This window comes from Botryllus schlosseri, chromosome 16, assembly GCF_051294905.1.
Source record: "Botryllus schlosseri isolate E-star chromosome 16, Bs_hap1, whole genome shotgun sequence".
In the NCBI taxonomy this organism is placed as follows: Eukaryota; Metazoa; Chordata; class Ascidiacea; order Stolidobranchia; family Styelidae; genus Botryllus; species Botryllus schlosseri.
Window position 1 is genome coordinate 21,971,002 of NC_137251.1, and position 19,614 is coordinate 21,990,615.

The 19,614-nt window shown below is 39.0% G+C and overlaps 1 protein-coding gene across 3 annotated transcripts; it reads left to right on the top strand.

Moving 5' to 3' along the window:
• The first annotated feature begins 1,959 nt into the window (after window positions 1–1,959).
• Window positions 1,960–18,754, top strand: LOC145459370 (deoxycytidine kinase 2-like). 3 transcript variants are annotated; one of them, XM_080338026.1, is made up of 10 exons: window positions 1,960–3,171; window positions 3,523–5,636; window positions 5,697–5,869; window positions 6,702–6,823; window positions 7,968–8,077; window positions 9,470–9,645; window positions 12,926–13,070; window positions 15,974–16,089; window positions 16,388–16,484; window positions 16,917–18,754. In XM_080338026.1, exons 3-10 carry the CDS (start codon window positions 5,856–5,858, stop codon window positions 16,953–16,955), a joined length of 819 nt encoding a protein of 272 aa, XP_080194152.1. In that variant the 5' UTR covers window positions 1,960–3,171; window positions 3,523–5,636; window positions 5,697–5,855; the 3' UTR covers window positions 16,956–18,754. The 3 variants fall into 3 exon arrangements, with proteins under 3 accessions (XP_080194152.1, XP_080194150.1, XP_080194151.1); XM_080338024.1 differs by lacking the exon at window positions 9,470–9,645 and adding an exon at window positions 11,576–11,760; XM_080338025.1 differs by lacking the exons at window positions 1,960–3,171; window positions 9,470–9,645 and adding an exon at window positions 11,576–11,760 and having other exon boundaries at window positions 5,609–5,869.
• Window positions 18,755–19,614: the final 860 nt, after the last annotated feature.

Consider the following 19,614-nt stretch of genomic DNA (forward strand, 5'->3'; position numbering starts at 1 on the left):
GCCATACATGATTTGTAAATCTGGCGATTCGTATTCGTTCATATGTGAAGTCCAGCAAATAGCAGGTTTAGCCAACCAGGGTTCAGGGTCACACAGGGTCGAGTTATACAAAAAATCTCTTCTAGGATATGTTTAAGGATGTTAGTCAGGATATCTTTGAGGATGTTTATCAGGATATCTTTGAGGATGTTTCTCAGGATATCTTTGAGGATGTTTATCAGGATATCTTTGAGGATGTCCATCAGAATGTCTTTGAGGATGTTTATCAGGATATCTTTGAGGATGTCCATCAGAATGTCTTTGAGGATGTCCTACAGGACATCTTATATATATCCATTTCTGTCGACAAATGTATATATTTTGCAGTTCAGTGAAGGACATCTTTTGAACTCATGGAAGATGTTTAAAAAATATCTTTAATAAGTTTTGTGTTTGCTGGGTTGAAATCGCGTATAGCGCGAAAATTTTTGAAGAAGTTCCATAAATTTCCATAAAATACTCTATAATTTATGCGAATTCACGAAATAATTTTGGGCCCCCTTCGAGCTCGCCCCCCCCCCAATTGGGGGGTTTGGGGTGCGGCAGTTACGGCCCTGTGCGTAGATCGTGTGTATGTGTATCATAAGTCGGTGTATATATGCCGCAAAAACATCAAGGACAAAAATTATCTACGTCCTTTCCTCTCCTTTGATTCGCCCTCTCACTGACGTTCGCTACTGATGAGAGTCAGTCGTAAAGCTTTTAGTGAATAAATTACCAATATGAAGTTATTGTTTCGCGTTATTCTGCATGAAGGAAATGTAATCTATTAGTTTGATAACTAACCGAACTTCACTATCTCTTTTAGTATTGCGCGGGCTTGGTAACCATTGTTACGCCAAACAGAAGTTCTAGCTAGAGTTCTACCTTTTTCGTGTCGCTAGAACTTTACGTACCCGTTTTCTTATTGGCTCAAGCTTTACAAATACATGTATTGTTACGCATTTTTGGGTAAAAACCCACGTTTTCTCTCACGTCTGCCCTTGAGACTTGAGATTCATCAACGTACGCTTCTCCGTATCGAGTGAATCTGAAGAACTCGCAACGACAGAATAGCAAGTCACCGCCAGCTAGGGATGGTGTGAACGTGAGGTTCACGTTCGCGTTCTGTGTGTGAACCTCGGAAATTTAGAGGTTCGCGTTCACAACAGAACCTTGGTAGGTTCTGCACTGTGAACCTTTTGGTAAATTGTAATTTTAACTCCATTATAAGATCTTTGGCTCAAATTGATTGCATTTCAATTGCGGGCCACTACATGCATGGTGCTGGCAGCATAGAAAATCAACACTAAACGAGCATGCACCATTCACCTCGACAACCTTAAAAGTTTTACTTGCTTTGCTGCAAAAATTTTCTCGGAACATCCAGCTTTCCGTTTGTGAATATTTAGTGACTCTCTGCTGTGAGCTTGACCCGCAATCGATATACGTAGTCAGCGAATGATGCTTATTATCAACCGATCAATGACATTGATATCGTTTTCTGATGTAAAAAATCGAACGGTCGTACTGGGTCAATCTTGACTTCATATCTTTACTGTATCATTAAAACCAAATTCGTGCGATTAAGGTGCTTGCTACTGCTGCATAACTTGTTGTTTGTGGTATCGGTAACGAGTATAGAAACCAGTTGTACACTCTGCTCAATATCAATGAATTAATACTCAGACTCCGAACACATTGTCCGGTCTGGCTAGGACCGTTAAGGCGTAAGCTTGTAATCCTTGGTAAGTAATCGTCGAAATTGTTGGCAAAGCGACGGAAGGTACCGATTTTATGCAATTATTATATCCTTTGATTACCGCAATTGATACATTTAACGACGTTTAAAACGCCGATATATACTTCATCATTGTGGCATTATGTGGGCCGAATCTTCGCTAGGTATCGCGTACATTAATATAGGGCATATGCTAGGCCAGGGATATATAGAACTCCGGGATGGCTGACTGCGTGAATTGCGTCATCGCGGTATTACCTAAGTAGGTCCCGCTTCACGCATTCAGTTTTGATGCACGTTCCGGTCAGCCGCTTCATCTGTGTGTAATTTTAAGTTTTTGAGAGCGGTAGAGGCATATAATATCCATGTTTATGTTCTTATATAAAGCTAGAGGTGAACTAGGTTATGAGATGTTCAGGTAGTCTGAAACTTTGCGGTATTAGCCCTAGTCCTTCAGTAGCAATTTACCGGTATGCCGGTATACGGTCATTTACTCGCCTTCGGAGTATCTCTGCTTCTGTAGTATCTTATGTAACATGTTTTGCTGCGCTGATAATCGTGAGAAGATAACAAAATATAGAATAATTTCCAACGTTAACATTGATATCCGCAGTATGATTTCGATCGCGCCTTGCGGTATGTTTTTCGCGAATGTATCTCACCATCCAAGGCTTTACATTGTACAAGTGCAAGTGTACATTTACACTGTACTGTGTGAACTATGAAGGCGACCGTTAGGAAGGACTTCGTCAGTTAAGATCTTGTGCTATAGATTAATATGTGAATATGCAGGTAGTACTGGTATTGCAGGCTTACCGGTATTCCAGATCATTGCTGTATTATTCCTAGTAAGAATTGGAGCCACTGAGTACACTACCGGTGTGCAAGATTCAAGAGGCATTTCAATTAAGGATAACCAAACATTTGAATCTAATACAAACGCAACACGTCAAGGTCGTTGCAGTTGTAATTGTCCATAACAACTGTTGAATACAATCTCTTGTTACAGATACTATTCACCAGTTACATGTCTAGTAAAACAAGGCAGGCATGTGTTTGTTTGTTAATGAACTGCACCTTAATGCTACAGTACTGGAATTATACTTCAACAGACGTGCACTGTTGTGAACTGCCAATGGCTGACTCCCAGTATATGGCCACAACATTTGTTGACCATTTGCTCTTACTGAAGCCATGAAGATGCCCACTCCCTTGAATGGATAAGCCAACATAATCGTCAGGACACGATACGACCCTGAGATACGGCCTGTCTTTACCATATAAACACTTACAGCCTATAGGCTATAGGCCTGTACGACGAAGGAAAAGAAAACTCTGAAGATTGCTTTCAATTTGCAAGGTTTCGTCAAATCGTCGCAATAACGCATGGAGCTCTCCTTAGTCGGCCCAAGGTAAGTTTGGCTGATTCTAGTGATACGTTATCAAATGAGCGATTTACATTAATCTTGATGTGGTTAAAGTAGTCAGCATTGCTACTCAAGTAACAGTCGTATTCCCGGGTGTACTGGTGTTTGAACTTCTTCAAGTAGCTGTAGAAAGTGAAATGCTTGCAAGGTACTTGAGTTTGGAGATGGCTGCTTCAAATTTACAAGATGTACCTTCGAAAATAGGCAACACCTACTTGAGTACTGCAATGAAGTAGAAGTTCTTCACTATTGACCAGCTCTGCATACATCTATATATATATATTCTTAAGGTTAATTTGTGTCTCTAAATACATCATTTGTTCATTTTTGTTGCAGCTTCCGGAAAAACAAACGCGATGTTCCAGTATTTGCATCACGTCAACAGTGGATATCCTGATGTATTATACTGGGCACATCCCATTTAAATCTTGGCAAAGATGGCCACAATCTGAATATTTGGATCTCGTGCCTCCTCACCGAGATGTTTTTTGACATGGAATCATCTATCGCTCAATCGGAAAATCTGCAAGACAATGATACTGAATATTTCTTAACTGATAAATGGCATGAAATGCTTCAGGAGGCCCATTCATGATGTACCGTTAAGCCATGGTGGTAATTTCTACACTGCGGTCATGAAACTATTTCTCGGTGAACAAAATATCAGCTGAATTCAACAACTGGGTCTACCAAATGCTTCTCAAATTGATAATGATATGTACCAAACTTCTACCCCCCGAAGCTGCATTTGAAACTGAAGAGAAGTATCAATGGTGTGCTGATTTCTTGATCAACTTTCATTGAGTGACATAGAAGATGACAATGCTGCTATCACAATTTCGAGTCCTTACAGGCCGTGCTATCTTTTCGTTATTGTAAATGCTCCATGGTAGGGATGCATTTAAAACAAACGGTGTTTGAAACGCCATGTTTAAAACATGCTTTAAACAGTGTTTTAAACAAAGGCCTTTTGAAAAAAATTCTTTTTAAGTTGTAAAATTATGCCATAATTGTGTAAATACTATCCAAAACACGTGTTGTATGAGCTCACGGACGATTACCACCCGATATAGCCGACAAATATCGATATGGGATGGCTGGAACCCTCAAAATAGTCGGTTCAACAGCAATAGCACAGATATTTCGTCAAAGGAGCTATATTTACACTATATTTTCAATTGTCAAAGTCAATCCAATATGACGTCACTATTGAATATTCTTGACGTCATGGCTTAAAAAAAGATGTTTTATACAAGGGCCTGGATTTACACATGTTTGTTTTAAATGCAACCCTATACTCCATCGTAATTGTCGATTAACGCGAATCGAAACTGTTGATTTAATCAATCCTATTACCCCCCCCCCCCCTTCCAGCTGCAAGGTTTCCGACAATGGCTTGTAAATAGGTAGAAGACGCTGATATTATTCGATATTCACTGTTATTTATGGCCTGATGCAGATTATATGATGTGTAGAAATTAAACACATTCATGATTTACTGAAATACAGAGTTGTCATAGTTTACTTGGTTGGCTATACAGCAGTGTCATACTTTACTAGGTTGGCTATACAGTAGTAAGGTTGTGATATGGGAAGAATGTCTAGCTTACTCACTAACTATTCTGCAAAAGGTTGAGGATCATTATTCTAGAAACAGCTGTATCGCTAGCTTGCAGAAAAGTGGATATTTCGAGGCAGATTGCAGGTGACTTTCTGGACCTACTTAGGTAAATGCCAAAATTAAGTCAGCCATCCCGGAGTTCTATATATCCCTGATGCTAGGCTTACCATATTTCGGAAATGAAAAAAGAGGACACTTTTTCAGAAATTTCAGACATGCAAAACTGGAGAAGAATTCTCAAAAACCGGTAAATTTTTTCCACTTCATGATCGGTTGACTAAAAGAAAAAAAAAAAAAAAAAAAGGTCATCACTTCCGCTCAGAGCTCAAAATCACGTTTTTCACTCCACATTGCTGACTAAAAAAAAAAAAAAAAAAAAAAAGGTCTTCTTTTCGCTCAGAGCTGAAATCACCGCTTTTCCATCCGAAATACCCGCCGGAGCTTCACTTCTGCGCTAATTTGCGGCATATCACTCGCAATTTGCTCTAAATCAGACCTAAATTTTCAAAAAAGAGGACAAAATCTCAAAAAAGAGGACAAAAGGGCGTCCTCCGAGGACACTTTCAAAAAAGTCAAAAAAGAGGACAAATCCTCTTGAAAGAGGACGTATGGTAAGCCTAGCATATGCTATCACTTCATTGAAAGAAAGGGTTGGAATTAGCAATATGACGTCACGAGGTTCACGTTCGTGTTCACACAGAACCTTTCAAAATGGTTCGCGTTCACACGAACCTGAACCTTTCAGAGGTTCACACCATCCCTACCGCCAGCCACGCATTGGTTCAGGCACGACGAGCCACTGTTACAGTGGGATTCCTTGCCTGAAACGGTAATTATAATGAAACAAAATGTTTAGCTCGGTAATATATTTTGCCCCATTTAACGAAAGGTTGGCGGCCTCTGCTTTCTTGCATAATAAATAATGAACACGAGATGGCAGGCTGCAAATACATTTGTTTACCCCGTAGCGGCAATCGATAAGAAGCAGCGTGGGTAACGCCGTTTGCCTGCTTGACTTTGTTTGAATTGAGCGCCTGGACATTCAAGAATGATGTTACAAAAGTGAGTATGCGTTTCGTAGCTGTTGTTGAAATCGAAAACACTTGAATCTATTTATCGCTTGAGCAATGAACTAGCAAGATGGGACATTCGGTATTGTTTTGCCGGCATCTTCAAAGTAAATAATGCCTAAACTAAGCCCGACAACATTTGAAATTTCTGTCTTCATTCTTGACAGCCAAATGATATCGTCGCAGTGGAATCAGAGTAGCTTTATGTCCATTTTACACATATTGATAGAATTCGGTTTCTGTAAAGTTTTCATTTTCGTTTGACCATGCTTTAACTGTGAAACAATAAGACAATCATAATAACCATCGCCAAGATATAGCTGAAAATTTGATCAAACTTGAACCTCAAAATTTGGAAAATGTTCAGCAGCTACTTCTATCTATTTTTTTAGCAATTTCGGTCTTACTTTTACTGATGAAGTGAGGACTGTTGAATTCTGTGAATGATTGAGCTTTTAAGGCATATTCAGTATTCACTACTATTCAGCCATAATCAGACCTATAAACTAACGTAAAACCTATCTTCGGAAACGCCGTGCTTATTGGGACAGGTTTTGATACATCAGTTTTGTATGCCTCATCAAGACGGATTAAAAATCGTGGTCTGTGGTATATATCACCCGAGAAAGAGGGTCTTATTTTCAAGCTATTTGGGTTTTACTTTCAAGCAATTTAGGTCTTAGCTAGCGTAATCGGGCTTGCCGCGTTGGTAAGACTTCAGGTAAAAATTCTCCTCAAGATAGTAAGACCAAATATGTTTTATAGTGCAGCTTTACCCTATTAGTGAACATTCTGAGTTGACATTAATTATGTATCGTGTGCAGGTCAATTTCTTTCCTAACAACGAGGCACAGACTATTTGGATTAATGATGGATTTATCATCCACAAAAAGATTCCGCTCTGAACATGTAAAGGGAAAGAAAATAGCCATTGAAGGAAATATTGGTTAGTAGTTACTGCCGGTATATTTTATTGTATGTATAGCCTACTATGAATGCATTTCAAATACAAACACTAAACATACGCTGTTCTCAATATCTATGTCTCTTTTCTGTAGATCAACCGGTTGCCAGTAAACTCGCCCCAAAGTAAATTCGGCCCAGTCAAATTCGGCCATTACATCAGTAAATTCGGCCCACCGAGAATATTGTATTAAAATGTATTACCAACTGTTAACATGAATTAATTACATAATTATACTATTATTAAGTGATTTGGATGTCAGGGTATGCGTAGATCGCGTAATCACGGGAGATAGCGCGGATATTCACGGGGACCGAATTTACCGACGGCCGAATTCACCGGTCAATTCACTGGTTACTCGGTCAATTCTGCCGAGAATTTTTTATAAAAATGTATTACCAAATATTAATGTGAATTAATTTCATAATTATATTATTATCAAGTGATTTGGAGAACAGGGTATGCGTATAAATATATATATGTATATATATATGCCGATGTTTACGGGCCGAATTTACCGACAGCCGAATTCAATCGGTATATTCGGCCCTCGGAGAACATTGTGTGAAATTGTATTACGAACTAATAATGTGTATTATATTACATAATTATAATATTATCAAGTGATTTGGAGGTTAGGGTTTAGGGTTAGGATTAGCGTTAGGGTTAGGATTAGGGTTAGGTTAGGGTTAGGATTAGGGTTAGGTTAGGTTAGGATTAGGGTTAGGTTAGGATTAGGGTTAGGATTAGGGTTAGGTTAGGATCAGGGTAAGGGTTCAGGTTAGATAATGGTATTGTAACTGTTATTGTTACTCTGGCCCTGGCCGAATTCACCGAGGGCCGAATTCACCGACGGCCGAAGTGACCGAGGGCCGAATTCGACGGGCCGAATTTACCTTGGGCCGAGTTTACTGGCAATCGATCAACCATATAAGACATAGACACTGTTTTTTTTTTTAATCTGCACAAGGCAGACTGCGTACAAGGTACAATCAACAGATAACTTGCTAGAAGGTAATGCCATTAAGTTTTCTAAACTGTTCGCAAACTTTTTCTTAGTCCCTTTCAAATGCCGACTATCACATATAGCTGCAAAACACTTATTGTAGCAACTTATTTGATTTAGCCGCAGGAAAATCGACCTTCATCAAAATACTCGAGGCAGAGTGTGACGAGTGGCATATTGTACCAGAGCCGGTGGCAAGTTGGACCAATATCACCAATGAAAGTAATGAGGTAATGAGCTTTACACTGTTGAATGTGAACCTCGATGTAGTTTATTCTCATTCATCTTACCATTATCAAGATTGACTGTAATTTTTTGGCTTGTACGGGTTTGTTAGTGTTACTTTTCTGTGGCCACAGATTAGAGCGATTATTATAATTCTGGCTGTGTATCGTTACAGAAAAAGTTTTTTTTTTTTAATTTTTCGATTACAGTATGGATCACACAGATGTCAGTGGTCAGTCAGTAGCTATTAAACTATGGGATATTCCCTTCTCATGGTGTGCAAGATTCAATAGGTGCAAGAAATTATCTTAAAAATAACATATATAGGTTGTTCGTAATGTTACAAATGGCAACAAACAAGGTTTGAAATATACTGCTGTATATCGAAACAGTAACACCGTCTGCAAATACTTACCGGTACATGAAACAAGCAAAGCTAATCTGAGATTTCCAAGTTATAGAGAAATCCTTTGATTATAACTTCAGCCGTACTGGTTTTGTATAGAATAATCAAAATATCGTGCGTTGCCATTGTTACAGCACAAATTACTGGTCTGTGATTTTAATTGCGATTTCATTTTTCTTTTAAATCAACCCTTGCTTTCTCATTACCTAATAGTAACACATTCACTTAGCAGCCAGTGTGAACAATGTCAATGCATTAAAAGTAGCAGTGAAACTAATGCTCTGCACCTCTGCAGAATATATATACGGTAGTTTAAAATTTTGGCTTGATGTACCAAAATATTTTCTGGTTTTCTTGGGTTAAATATTTATCCACCCTGAATTGCGTGGTAGAGCTTGAGTTTATAAAAAATCGGATCAGACCCCGTCATCATACCATACAGTTGATTGCAATCTTTTGTCCTGTATATAATTTGATGATAACGTGTCTGTGATAAACACTGGTCTTGGATTACTATGGCCTGACTGATATCATGTATTTGACCCGATACTGATAAAACTGATAACTAGTACCTTTGCCGATAACCCAGATATATTCTACCGATATTCAAAAGATATGACCTTGACGTGCATTTTCAAAAATTGACAGCGTTTATTTGAACAGCTCGACAGACATTGCTATGCCTGGACATGAAATCAACTAGAAATACTGCATCTGGACACGTAAGCTGTAAAAAATAGAATAATATTCCCAGCTTTACCATCGCAGCTATGATAGCTCTTGAACTTCCTACCACCGTGTTGTGAAGTCACGAAAAGTGCAGACATTTTGTCCACCTCTCAAGGTCGATACTGTTATTTCAAAGTGTATATTGACTTGATATTATCGGGAAATCGATAATAACTAGTCTGGCTGTATCTGCGACATTAGAAATATTAGTTACTAATAAATTTCAAAAAGTTTGATGCGCCCCTCCCTAATTGCGTCACAGGCAGCCGGAGGAAATCTGCTAAAGATGTTTTACGATGACATCCACCGATGGTCATACACGTTTCAATCGTACGCCTTCTTTAGTCGCTTACGACTGCAAAGAGAGGGCTTGCCTGAAAAATTGTCCAAAGCTAGAAACCCAGTGCAGTTTTTCGAGAGAACTCTGCTATCAGATCGGTAAGGCAACTTGTGACCGCAGTTTACAGGTGTCCAGATGCAACCTTTCTAGTTCATTTCACAAGTCCGAGCATCAGACGTGGACAACTAGATAATTCTAGTCTAATTAGACTAATTACAGCGAAATGCTGGTATTCTAATTTGTGAAATGTTTCTTTGCTCTATTTCCAATTCTAATCTAATTTGTGATATGATTTTGTGTTCTCATTTTAATTTGAGTTTTCCTGTAATTGCTACCGGAGAACTGCGTAGTGTAAAGCTAGCCGAGCTTGCTGCACGGACTAGGGTTGGGACTTCGGGATCAAATTTGAAATCCCGGGATCGGGATTTTCCCGGGATTCTCGCTTCTCAATCCCGGGATTGGAAAAGTATTAAAATACACATACAAGCTACACAATAGGGCTGTTCAAAAATAACCTTTTTTCCTGAATCTTGCTGGCTACGTTATTAAATCCTTGGGTTGCCTTAAAAAACGACGCACACCATATTTGAATCCATTCCAACCAATATTCGCGGGTTTCGTAGAGTTTGAAAATTTTGAATTTGCCCAAAAACGCAAAAAATTTTTTTTTTAAATTTTTCTGCCAACCCCATGAAATTGTTGGGCTGTCTTCAAAAACTATGCAAAACAAATTTGACTCAATTACAAGCCGTAGAAGCGGAGTTATTTCAGTTTTTATTCGATAATTCTGGGATTATCATTGATCGGTGTATAATCCAAGAATTATCATCGAAAAAGGTTTATAGTTAGCGATACAGCGCCTTCTTGCGTGTATAATAACTCTATATTCGTTCATCGGTTCAATATCAATGACCACTCCATCAGTATTTCAGACAGCTAGCAAAATGCAATGACGGTATCATGTTTCATACTTCGAAAAGGCAACTTGACTTGAATTGTGACTTGACTCGTGACTTGACTTGGCTTAACTTGACTCGACTTGACTCGAGTCACCTCCAAAAATCGAGTTGACTTGACTCACGTCACCTTTGAAAATCGATTGACTTGACTTGACTCGAGTCAAAATGTGCAATGACTCGAAATGTCTCGTGACTCGAAGGTATTGACTTGATCCCAACACCGTTAGACACCATATACGAGACGACAATTGCATCATATCAACGTAAAAACTCTTGCGCCAAAAGATCGCAGCCATCGGACATATGACACGTGAGAGCGATTCGGGTGTTTGGAGTGGCTTTAGAGTGAATTTTACGTTGTCAAATCCGAAATAAGAAATTTCCAGTTAAATATTGACGAAACTTGAAATTTCAAAATGCTGACGCTGTGACGCAGGCTGCAGAAAATGTTCTCGCGGGCCGCATGTTTGAGACCACTGTTTTAGACAATCAGCCGAGTTTGTGACACTGCTTTATTACCAAAATAAGAGATATGGCGCTACGTAAGCCTTGGTAGATGCTGTTTACAAATCCCAGGATTTCATCGGGATTGATCCCGGGATCGGGATTGCTTCAAATCCCGGGATCGGGATTTCCCGGGGTCCCAACGCTAGTACGGACATGCTTCTGAGATCGAGCTATGATTTAATGTCCAAGTTTTCGTGAATTCACTAATTCTATTTTTAATTTGTATTTTTATTTCGAAAAAAAACTGTCTAGCTACTAGCCGTAGTTCTGATTTTAATCCAATTTGGAATAAACTCTGTAGCTATAATTATAATTTTACTTTATTTTATAAACGACATTGTGGCTATCAGTCTAATCCTATGTAATTTGAAAAAACTGATCAAATAAATGTTGGGAACTTCTGGAAATGCGCCTGAATGTAGATGCATATATCTTTTCAATATCACTGAGTATATCATCAATTTGGTTACGGTGTTAGTCATTGGTTTTATCGGTAGTGGCACAGAAATCGGATATCGGTCCTGGTTCAACTCATACTGACAGGTATTTTGGCACATTTCAGCCAAACCTGTCTCGTAAGACGCCCGGGAACATCATGCGACTGTTTTATAACAACCCAAGGCGGTGGACGTACGCATTTGAGTCAGTCACGTTCATTTCACGTTTGAGAGTCGCCGCCATGTCACCTTTCCACCCCATCAATCGGTTCTCAAATTATTTTTTTGAAAGATCCGTCTACAGCAGTAGGTGAGCCAGACTTGTGCAGACTACTAGATTTTCAAAATAGCCACTAGAACTACAACTACTCATTTTTCAAAACTCGCCAATAGAATTAAAACTTATCACTTTTCAAAATGCGCAGCTAGAAGTAGAGCCACTCACTTTTCAAAACTGGCAGGGTTGTAACCAAGTCATAAGGTTGCGAGTCAAAAGTCAATCTTTCTTTTTTAGTCTGACTCGAGTCCGAGTTTAAGTCTTTATGTTCACTGTCCAGTTTTCATAATATCATAATTTTCATTCATAACATCGTAATTTTACTTATATTTATTTTATATTCATCATTTTCATTCATAATATCGTAATTTTACTTATATTTAGCAGTTTCTGGTCCTATTTTCAAGTACCGGTATCAGGACTGATAGACGTAATACCAATAATGTGGTAACTTTACTATTCTTCGAAGTTACCATGAAATGTGCGTCTTTGGGCTTTCTAGTCTCGAGTCATATGACTTGGTTCGAGCCATGCGCAATGACTCGAGTCCAAGTCAAGTGAATATAAAACTTGACTCGAGTCTTGTCATTTTACGCAATTGAAAAAATGACTCGAGTCAAGTCGAGTCACCAAAAAATCGCGACTCCGAACGAGTCATGACTTGAGTCATTATAACCCTGAAAACTCGCAACCAAAATCAATTACCTTTGAAAATACGCAACTAACTGGTGAGTTAGTTCTAGTTCTAATTGCACATTTTGACAATCCAGTAGCTCGTAAATGTCTGAGCCTGCTTTGTAAATTTATCACTTTAGTTCAACAGTGTATAATATCTACTGTGAACTGATAGGGAAAACAGTGAGAATATCACGAATGATTCAACCTGTTGCAATAAGAAACGACAATTTCTGGAGACTTGACACGGCAGAAGCATGATAGTTTTTTTTTATCTCTTCACAGATAGAATAAAAGTTCATGTTTACAGACTCGTGCAAACTACTGGATTATTAAAATGCGCAATTAGAATTAGAAGCTCTCACTTTTCTAGAACTAGAAATACTCACTTTTCTAGAACTAGAAATACTCATAAAACCAGTACTTAGTTGACATCAACTTACTAGAATGGTAGTTTATATAAGTGTGGGTGTGTCAAATTCCAATGTTCTCACGACAAGAATATTATTTTATATTTTGATAGATATATATTTGCATCAAACTGTTACGAAAGCGGATTAATGTCGGATATCGAATGGAATCTTTATCAAGATTGGACTTCCTATTTGTTACAATCTCTCGGAGACCTGAAACTTGACGGCATCATATATCTTCGCGCTGACCCACAAGTAAGTGTAAGACTCGGTCCAGAAGTGGTCAGTGAAGAAGTACTTCCACATTTTCCCAGAGAAATCAAGTAGATTTTGTGTACTCGTACTATTCTAGAGTGTTTGTGTTTTTAGACTAATTCCACTTTGCAGTTTTTTCGGCTAAGGTCTAACTAGGGATGCTGTGAACGTGAGGTTCGTGTTCAGTGTGTAAACCTCAGAAATTAGGAGGTTCTGCACTGTGAACCTTTTACATGTAATACAATCTTTCACGTCAATATAGCGTCTTTGGTTTAAATCAGTGGTTCTCAACCTTTTTCCCCTCGCGGACCGGTAAAATTTCAAAAAATGGCTGGCGGGCCTGTGAACTTTCAAAATTGAAATGAAGCGAGAATGTAATGTATGCAACCGTTTTTTGCAATGATATGGTGCTAGAAAATGACATTTAGAGGGCTTTTATCGTAATAAATTATCTTCATGACGAGGGCATCCATGTGATTTTATGGTAGTGAGTCGCGGTAAAATTGCATTGTCCAGATAAACGTGCTACCGCAGAGAGTCGTTTACAGTATTTCGTGCCGAAGGCCGTGGATTTTACCGACCACGCCAACTCGAAAAATATTATTCTCTTCGACAATATCGAGAGAAGAAGCGTTTCGGAGTCGAACCGAGCACATTGTCGTGCTACCTTGCTCATTGCCCGCTGCCACCAGACGCCGTCTACTCTGGCAACTACGAATACAATGCGTGCCACAAGAAAACACCTTACAGCAACTATACCGGCCATGCGCAAATCCGGGCCGAAAAATCACTTCGCCGGACCACCCCAAAAAAACGTTGTTCTTGGCCCCCACAGGGTGATAAGTCAAACTTCCGTGGGCATCGTCCCCAGGCCCAACAGTTAGGTGGCTGTTTTCCCCTGTATTTGTGAGTACATTCATTCTACTCAGTGTAAGCAGAGAGTTAATGTAGCTTGATCGTAACAATAGCGGAAATTTTCGATCATTCATGACTCAATCGGTTTTCTCGCGGCCGAATTTTTGGCACACCTTTCGGAGTCCCATTATAGCTTAACCTTCATTATGTGTTGGTACGTCGTGGTGCGGTATTGGCTGACGCCGAAATGTCTCTTTCAAGAGATCATGTGTATTTCTCGGAGAAGCTAATAAGCAAGACATTAAATGACACTAAAGCGCGAAAACAAATTGAAAATGTAGGAAAAAGTTTTTAAAAAAAATAGGCCATGATTTATGTTCATTTGCTAAATAGTTTTGGGCCCTTATCAAGCTCAGCCCCTCTCAAATTGGGCGGTTTGGGGTGGCCCAGTCACGGTCCTGTACGAAATGAATGAATCGAAGACGAATGATCGCGCAAACTGCGCTGTTAAGCGATGAGTAAGCTCGTACCTGTTCTGTACTTGTCGCCTTCAACATTGCATCTTGAGGTTAATAGCAAGAACGAAACACACTACATGTAGGAAGTCAGGGAATTGTCCTTAGTCGACCAAACAGTAGATTACATCAGCGAAATTGATATGAAGAATGCATTGATACCTAATGTAAAAAATCTACCAGGCGTACGGGATCTATCTTGATTTGATATCCTTGTCGTATCACAAGCACCAAATCCAGCAGTTAGAGGTGTTTCACTTTTTAGAATACCTCTGTCTGGTTTAGCCGAGTCCTCATGACGATGGTTGACAAAACGGTTTACTGAAATTATTATAGCATTTGATTGTTCCAGTTGATAGATTAGGTGGCGTTTCAGAAGTCAGCTTGTACTTCAGCATTGTGGCATAATGTGGCCGGAGCCGCCGCTAGGTTTTATATACCGAAATTTAGTGTTGGAATTAGTAATATGACGTCACGTGACAGCATAGGTTCACGTTCGCGGTTACACAAACCAGAACCTTTCAGGGGTTCGTACCATCCCTTTTTCTTACTTTCTCATTAAATGTGTCGATAAAAATGAGAGTATCATAGAGTAGAGACTCGAGTCTGCGAGGCAGTCGATATCACTCAATCAGAGTTGTAAAAAATGATTGAATATGATTTCAAATTGGAACGGAGTAGTGTACGCTTGGGCTCTACCCTTTGCACCCTGACCTCGAGTTGACTCGTTGGTGAATGAAAAAAATGACTTGACTTGACTGGAGTAAGGAGTGTAAAAGTAAGATTGACTTGTCACTAGGCTACATTGCAATTATTAACATTACAAATACATAATATACATTGGGATTTGGTAGCATTTCCTGCAGCGAGTCTTCAGGATTTATTTTCGAAAGGGCTCCTCGAATTAGATTAAATTATTTATTTAATTGTTTGTTATTAAATTAAATTGTACTTGTAAGCATTGTTTTGAATTACAGTTTTTTTTTCCGAATCTCGTCAATGCAATCTTCTAGATTTTATTCAATTCCGCCGGTTCTTTTCGCATTCAGAATTGTAAAGCTGATATGTCTGAAATGCGTTGTATATAGAGTGGGCAGAATGCTTGAAGCACTCAAATCTGAATCGAGTGTTCATTCTAATGATATGAATTGAGTAATAAGAGATGCTTTCTCGAGTACCGGTACTGAAATGATATGGTCGTTGCCATCAACAAGAAGGATAGTTCCGATACTATTTTCCACTGCGGAAGTCTTCAAACCTCGATTGGTCATATCCCAGCATACGTAATAATACATCTGTGAAGCCGTGATTAACAAACAGCATTGTCACGTAGTGCACTGAAATTGGTTAGGTCGAAAAAATACGAAATTAACTTTTAGTGTGATGTAGAACTGGCATTTTATTCTTCGAGATAGCATAAAAAGGACATATTTGAACTTCCCACGGCATTCATACTGTGATGGCGTCTTAATGAGTGATACTGACTCGGGTACTTGATTTTCCGAGAGTTAATTGTTTCTATTTTGATTGAAGGTGTGTTACTCGCGGATGCTTAACAGGGGCAGAAAGGAAGAGAAAGATGTCAGTGTGGAATATTTAACAAATTTGCACGAAAAGCACGAAGCTCTGTTCAACACACAGAGCATCGAGTGAGTTGAGATCATTTTTATGATATTTTCACGAAATTCCCGGTCTTGATTTTGGGTTGCTGAGCTCAAATCTGTAATTAATATTTTGTCTAAGATGGCGGTGATGGAAATGCAGTGACATGTGTCTGTAGGCGAGGTCGATAATCGATAAGTCAGATCATGGCCCGGTAATCTCACGCTGTCTAATACTTGTTCGGTGAAAACTGCTATTATTTTGACTCAAGTGTGGACATGTTCGCCGACTCTGTTTGTAATTTACTGCCTTTGCGAATTTCTCATCTAAATTCTTTCAATACAGAACGCACGATTCGCTTTCCGAAATTCCGATTCTCACTTTCGATTGTGACGGGGATTTTGTCGACAATCCTGTCATGAAACGAGAAATGATGAAGAAGGTACTTGTATTTTGCTAAGCAGACTTCGAGAACTAGATAATTTTAGTTGTCTCATTAGACTTATTAGAGCGAAATCCCTGTAATCTAATTCTAATTAAATTTTTGAAATGTTTCCAGGATCTCATTTTACTTCCATTCCAATTTCTGGTGTTCCTAAAAATGCTACCTATAGGTGTGTCGTGCAAATCAAGCCTAGCTTGCTGTACAGGCATTTGACATACTCGTGCTTATGAGAGTCAATTGTTATTTGATAGGAATTTAACTTGATTTTTTTTGTATTTTATTCAAGTTTCTATAGATTAATTCATTCTAATTTTAATCAAATTTGGAAATCGTCCAACTCTATTACCGAGTGAAGCAGTGTAGTTTCTTACCGGAATTTTGTTTACTTGCCGTTGTTGTTCTTTATCCTTGTCAATCTTTTTTTTACAGGTCCTGAATTTTGTATGCGTGAAACCATCAGAAGAATAGTGAATTTAGTAGAACAATTTCCTACCCACTTCAAGTGATATTCGACCATTCAATCCCTTTTTGTGTTTGGAATGCAAACTTCTTCATGCGCTGTGAGTAGGGCTGGGCCGGATAAAATCGAGAGCCCAAGTGTGCAAGTGATAAGATTCTTAATCGAGTATTCGGCATCTGTCAGTATGACGTCATAACAGAATGAAGGATGTGGAAAATTCAAGTATGCACCTTGCACGTGACCAAAAAAATAGAATTCCACTTCTACATCACAGTAAAGGTAGTAGATATTATTTCGACCACGTCTATTTCATCGCACTTTGTGACAATGCGGCGGAATGATCTCGACTTCACATCAATGTCATTTCCATTAACGCGTGTAGCTTAGTACTGCATGCTTCGTATGCGACGACATGACCAATCGAGGTTTCAAGACTTCCACAGTGGAGAAAGTATCAAAACTATAATTCTCGTTTATAAATTAACTCTTTGAGGCAAGGAGCATATCATTCCAGTATTGGAAAGCATATGCCTCACTACACGACTCGAATCATTTAAATTGATGCTCGATTCAGATTCGGGTACTCGAATGATTGTGCCCAGCCTAGCTGCGAGTCGCTGCCTGTCAGTATAAGGATGTCGAAACGAGTCATTCGATCTCAAGCCACATTTACCGAATGATTTGACTTCGCTCGAGTCACTGCCAGGAAATGAGTTTACTCGGACTCAGCACATGGGAAATATGAAATGCCTTGAGAGTCGAATTTTCAAATCGTGACATATTCTACTGCACAAAGCATTTTGAATTTCTCGTCCACGCTAAGAATTGATGTCGCCATCAATATTATTCATTATTTGCTGTGTTTCATTTTCGTTGTGGTTATTTTCATCGGCAGACAATATTACCTCTTTGAATTGCCCTGAACAGCGTTTACGATATCATTACAACTAGGGCTGGGCAAAATCGAGTACCTGAGTGATTCGATTCTGAATCACGAAATATGCGTCGAGTCGAGTAATCGAGTACCACTCATTATGACGTCATAACAGAATGTCATATGTAAAAGTTCAAATATCCACATTTTATGGGACCACAAAGAATATAATGCCTGATACCAATCACATTACAGATACTTTGGTATTTTTTCGACCATTTCGATTTCACTGCACTTGGTGCCAATGTTACGGCATGATCATGACTTCGGAAATGTGCTATTTCAAATAACGTTCGAAGCTTTGTACTATATATTTCGTATGCTACGATACGGCCAACCAAGGTTTCAAGGCTTCCAACTGTTATAATTATAATCGAAACTATAATTCTCGTTGCTAAATTGATGTTCAGTGGCTCGAAAAAATTGTCTTTTACTACTCGACTCGAATCATTCAAATTACTACTCGATTCAGATTCGAGTACTCGAATCATTGTGCCCAGCCCTAATTACAACTTGAGCCCGATCGATATCGTGTTTTTTTGCCGACGCTGATAAAACCGATAATGGCGCCTTCACCGATGACTGTAAGAAATATACAATATAAATATTCCCAATCTAGAAGTTGCAGATGACAGTTACCTGCTACCATGTTGCGACGTCAAGAAAATTGCCGATATTTCTTTCAATCTGTGACTCGATATTATCGGCTGTAATTACAACCGAACATAGTTTATCCAACAAGCATCTTTCGGGTATCGAAACTTCCGCACAGTGAATGGATCTGTGGATCCAATTTGTGCTCTATGCGAGATTCCGGTTGAGATTTACAAGCACCGAAAATGACTTAAATAAATGCGTACTGTGAATATTGGACACCATATCTGTAATTGAACGAGATGGATTTCGTACCGACATGACCGGATTTATTCGTCTTCCATCGTGAAATAGCGTCAGGGAACGAATCAGCAAATCGGAGACTCCCAGCGAACGTACAAACTTCTGGATTTTCAAAAGACACAACTAGAACTACTCAATTCTTAAAATTCCGGAACTAGGTCTGCTTACTTTTTAAAACTAGCTACTAGAACTACTCAGTTTCCAAAATCAGCAACTAATAAGATCTGTGGTTCTTGACTGGTAATGCACCAATATGGAATCGGTGTCTCGTGCACAAGAAATATTCTACTTTTTGTGTCTGAATATTTTATTCGGCATGGTTCATAAAAGAAAAACATGCGCTAAGAATAAATACAGTCGCGACTAAGGTACGGTGGCGGAAAAAAGAATTTACTTGAACAAATGAATAAGCGAATCACATACATGAAATGCAATATTATTTTAGGACAAAGGACAGAAGAGGACGGGGCCAGTTCGCTAGAAGAACATGAAACATAGATAAAGACGCCCCCACCGAAAACAACACAATACATGGTGGTGGGGGCCTACAAACAACAAAAATAAGGCGCGAACTGGCGAGATCCGACTGCAGGCAATATAAAGTATATAACTATTGTGGTAAAAATCAAAGTCTTCTGTTACACAGAAAGTTTGGGGAACTCCTCCCCCTAGCAATTGGGCACCATACTGCAAATTAACTTAATTAAACAAAGCATACTAAAATGACCCTTTCTTGTTAATATGGGGATGAGTCCGTGAGTTAAGCCCGTGACCATGTGCCTGCAGTCGAACCCCGTGATGGCTAGTGGTAATTCATTCCATGGATAAAAACACAC

Excerpts from the sequence above, each read along its gene's own strand:
- LOC145459370 (XM_080338024.1), top strand. Across the intron at positions 11,761-12,925 it reads AGATCCGTCTACAGCAGTAG|ATATATATTTGCATCAAACT; the intron begins GTGAGCCAGACT and ends ATATTTTGATAG. Across the intron at positions 16,485-16,916 it reads AACGAGAAATGATGAAGAAG|GTCCTGAATTTTGTATGCGT; the intron begins GTACTTGTATTT and ends TTTTTTTTACAG.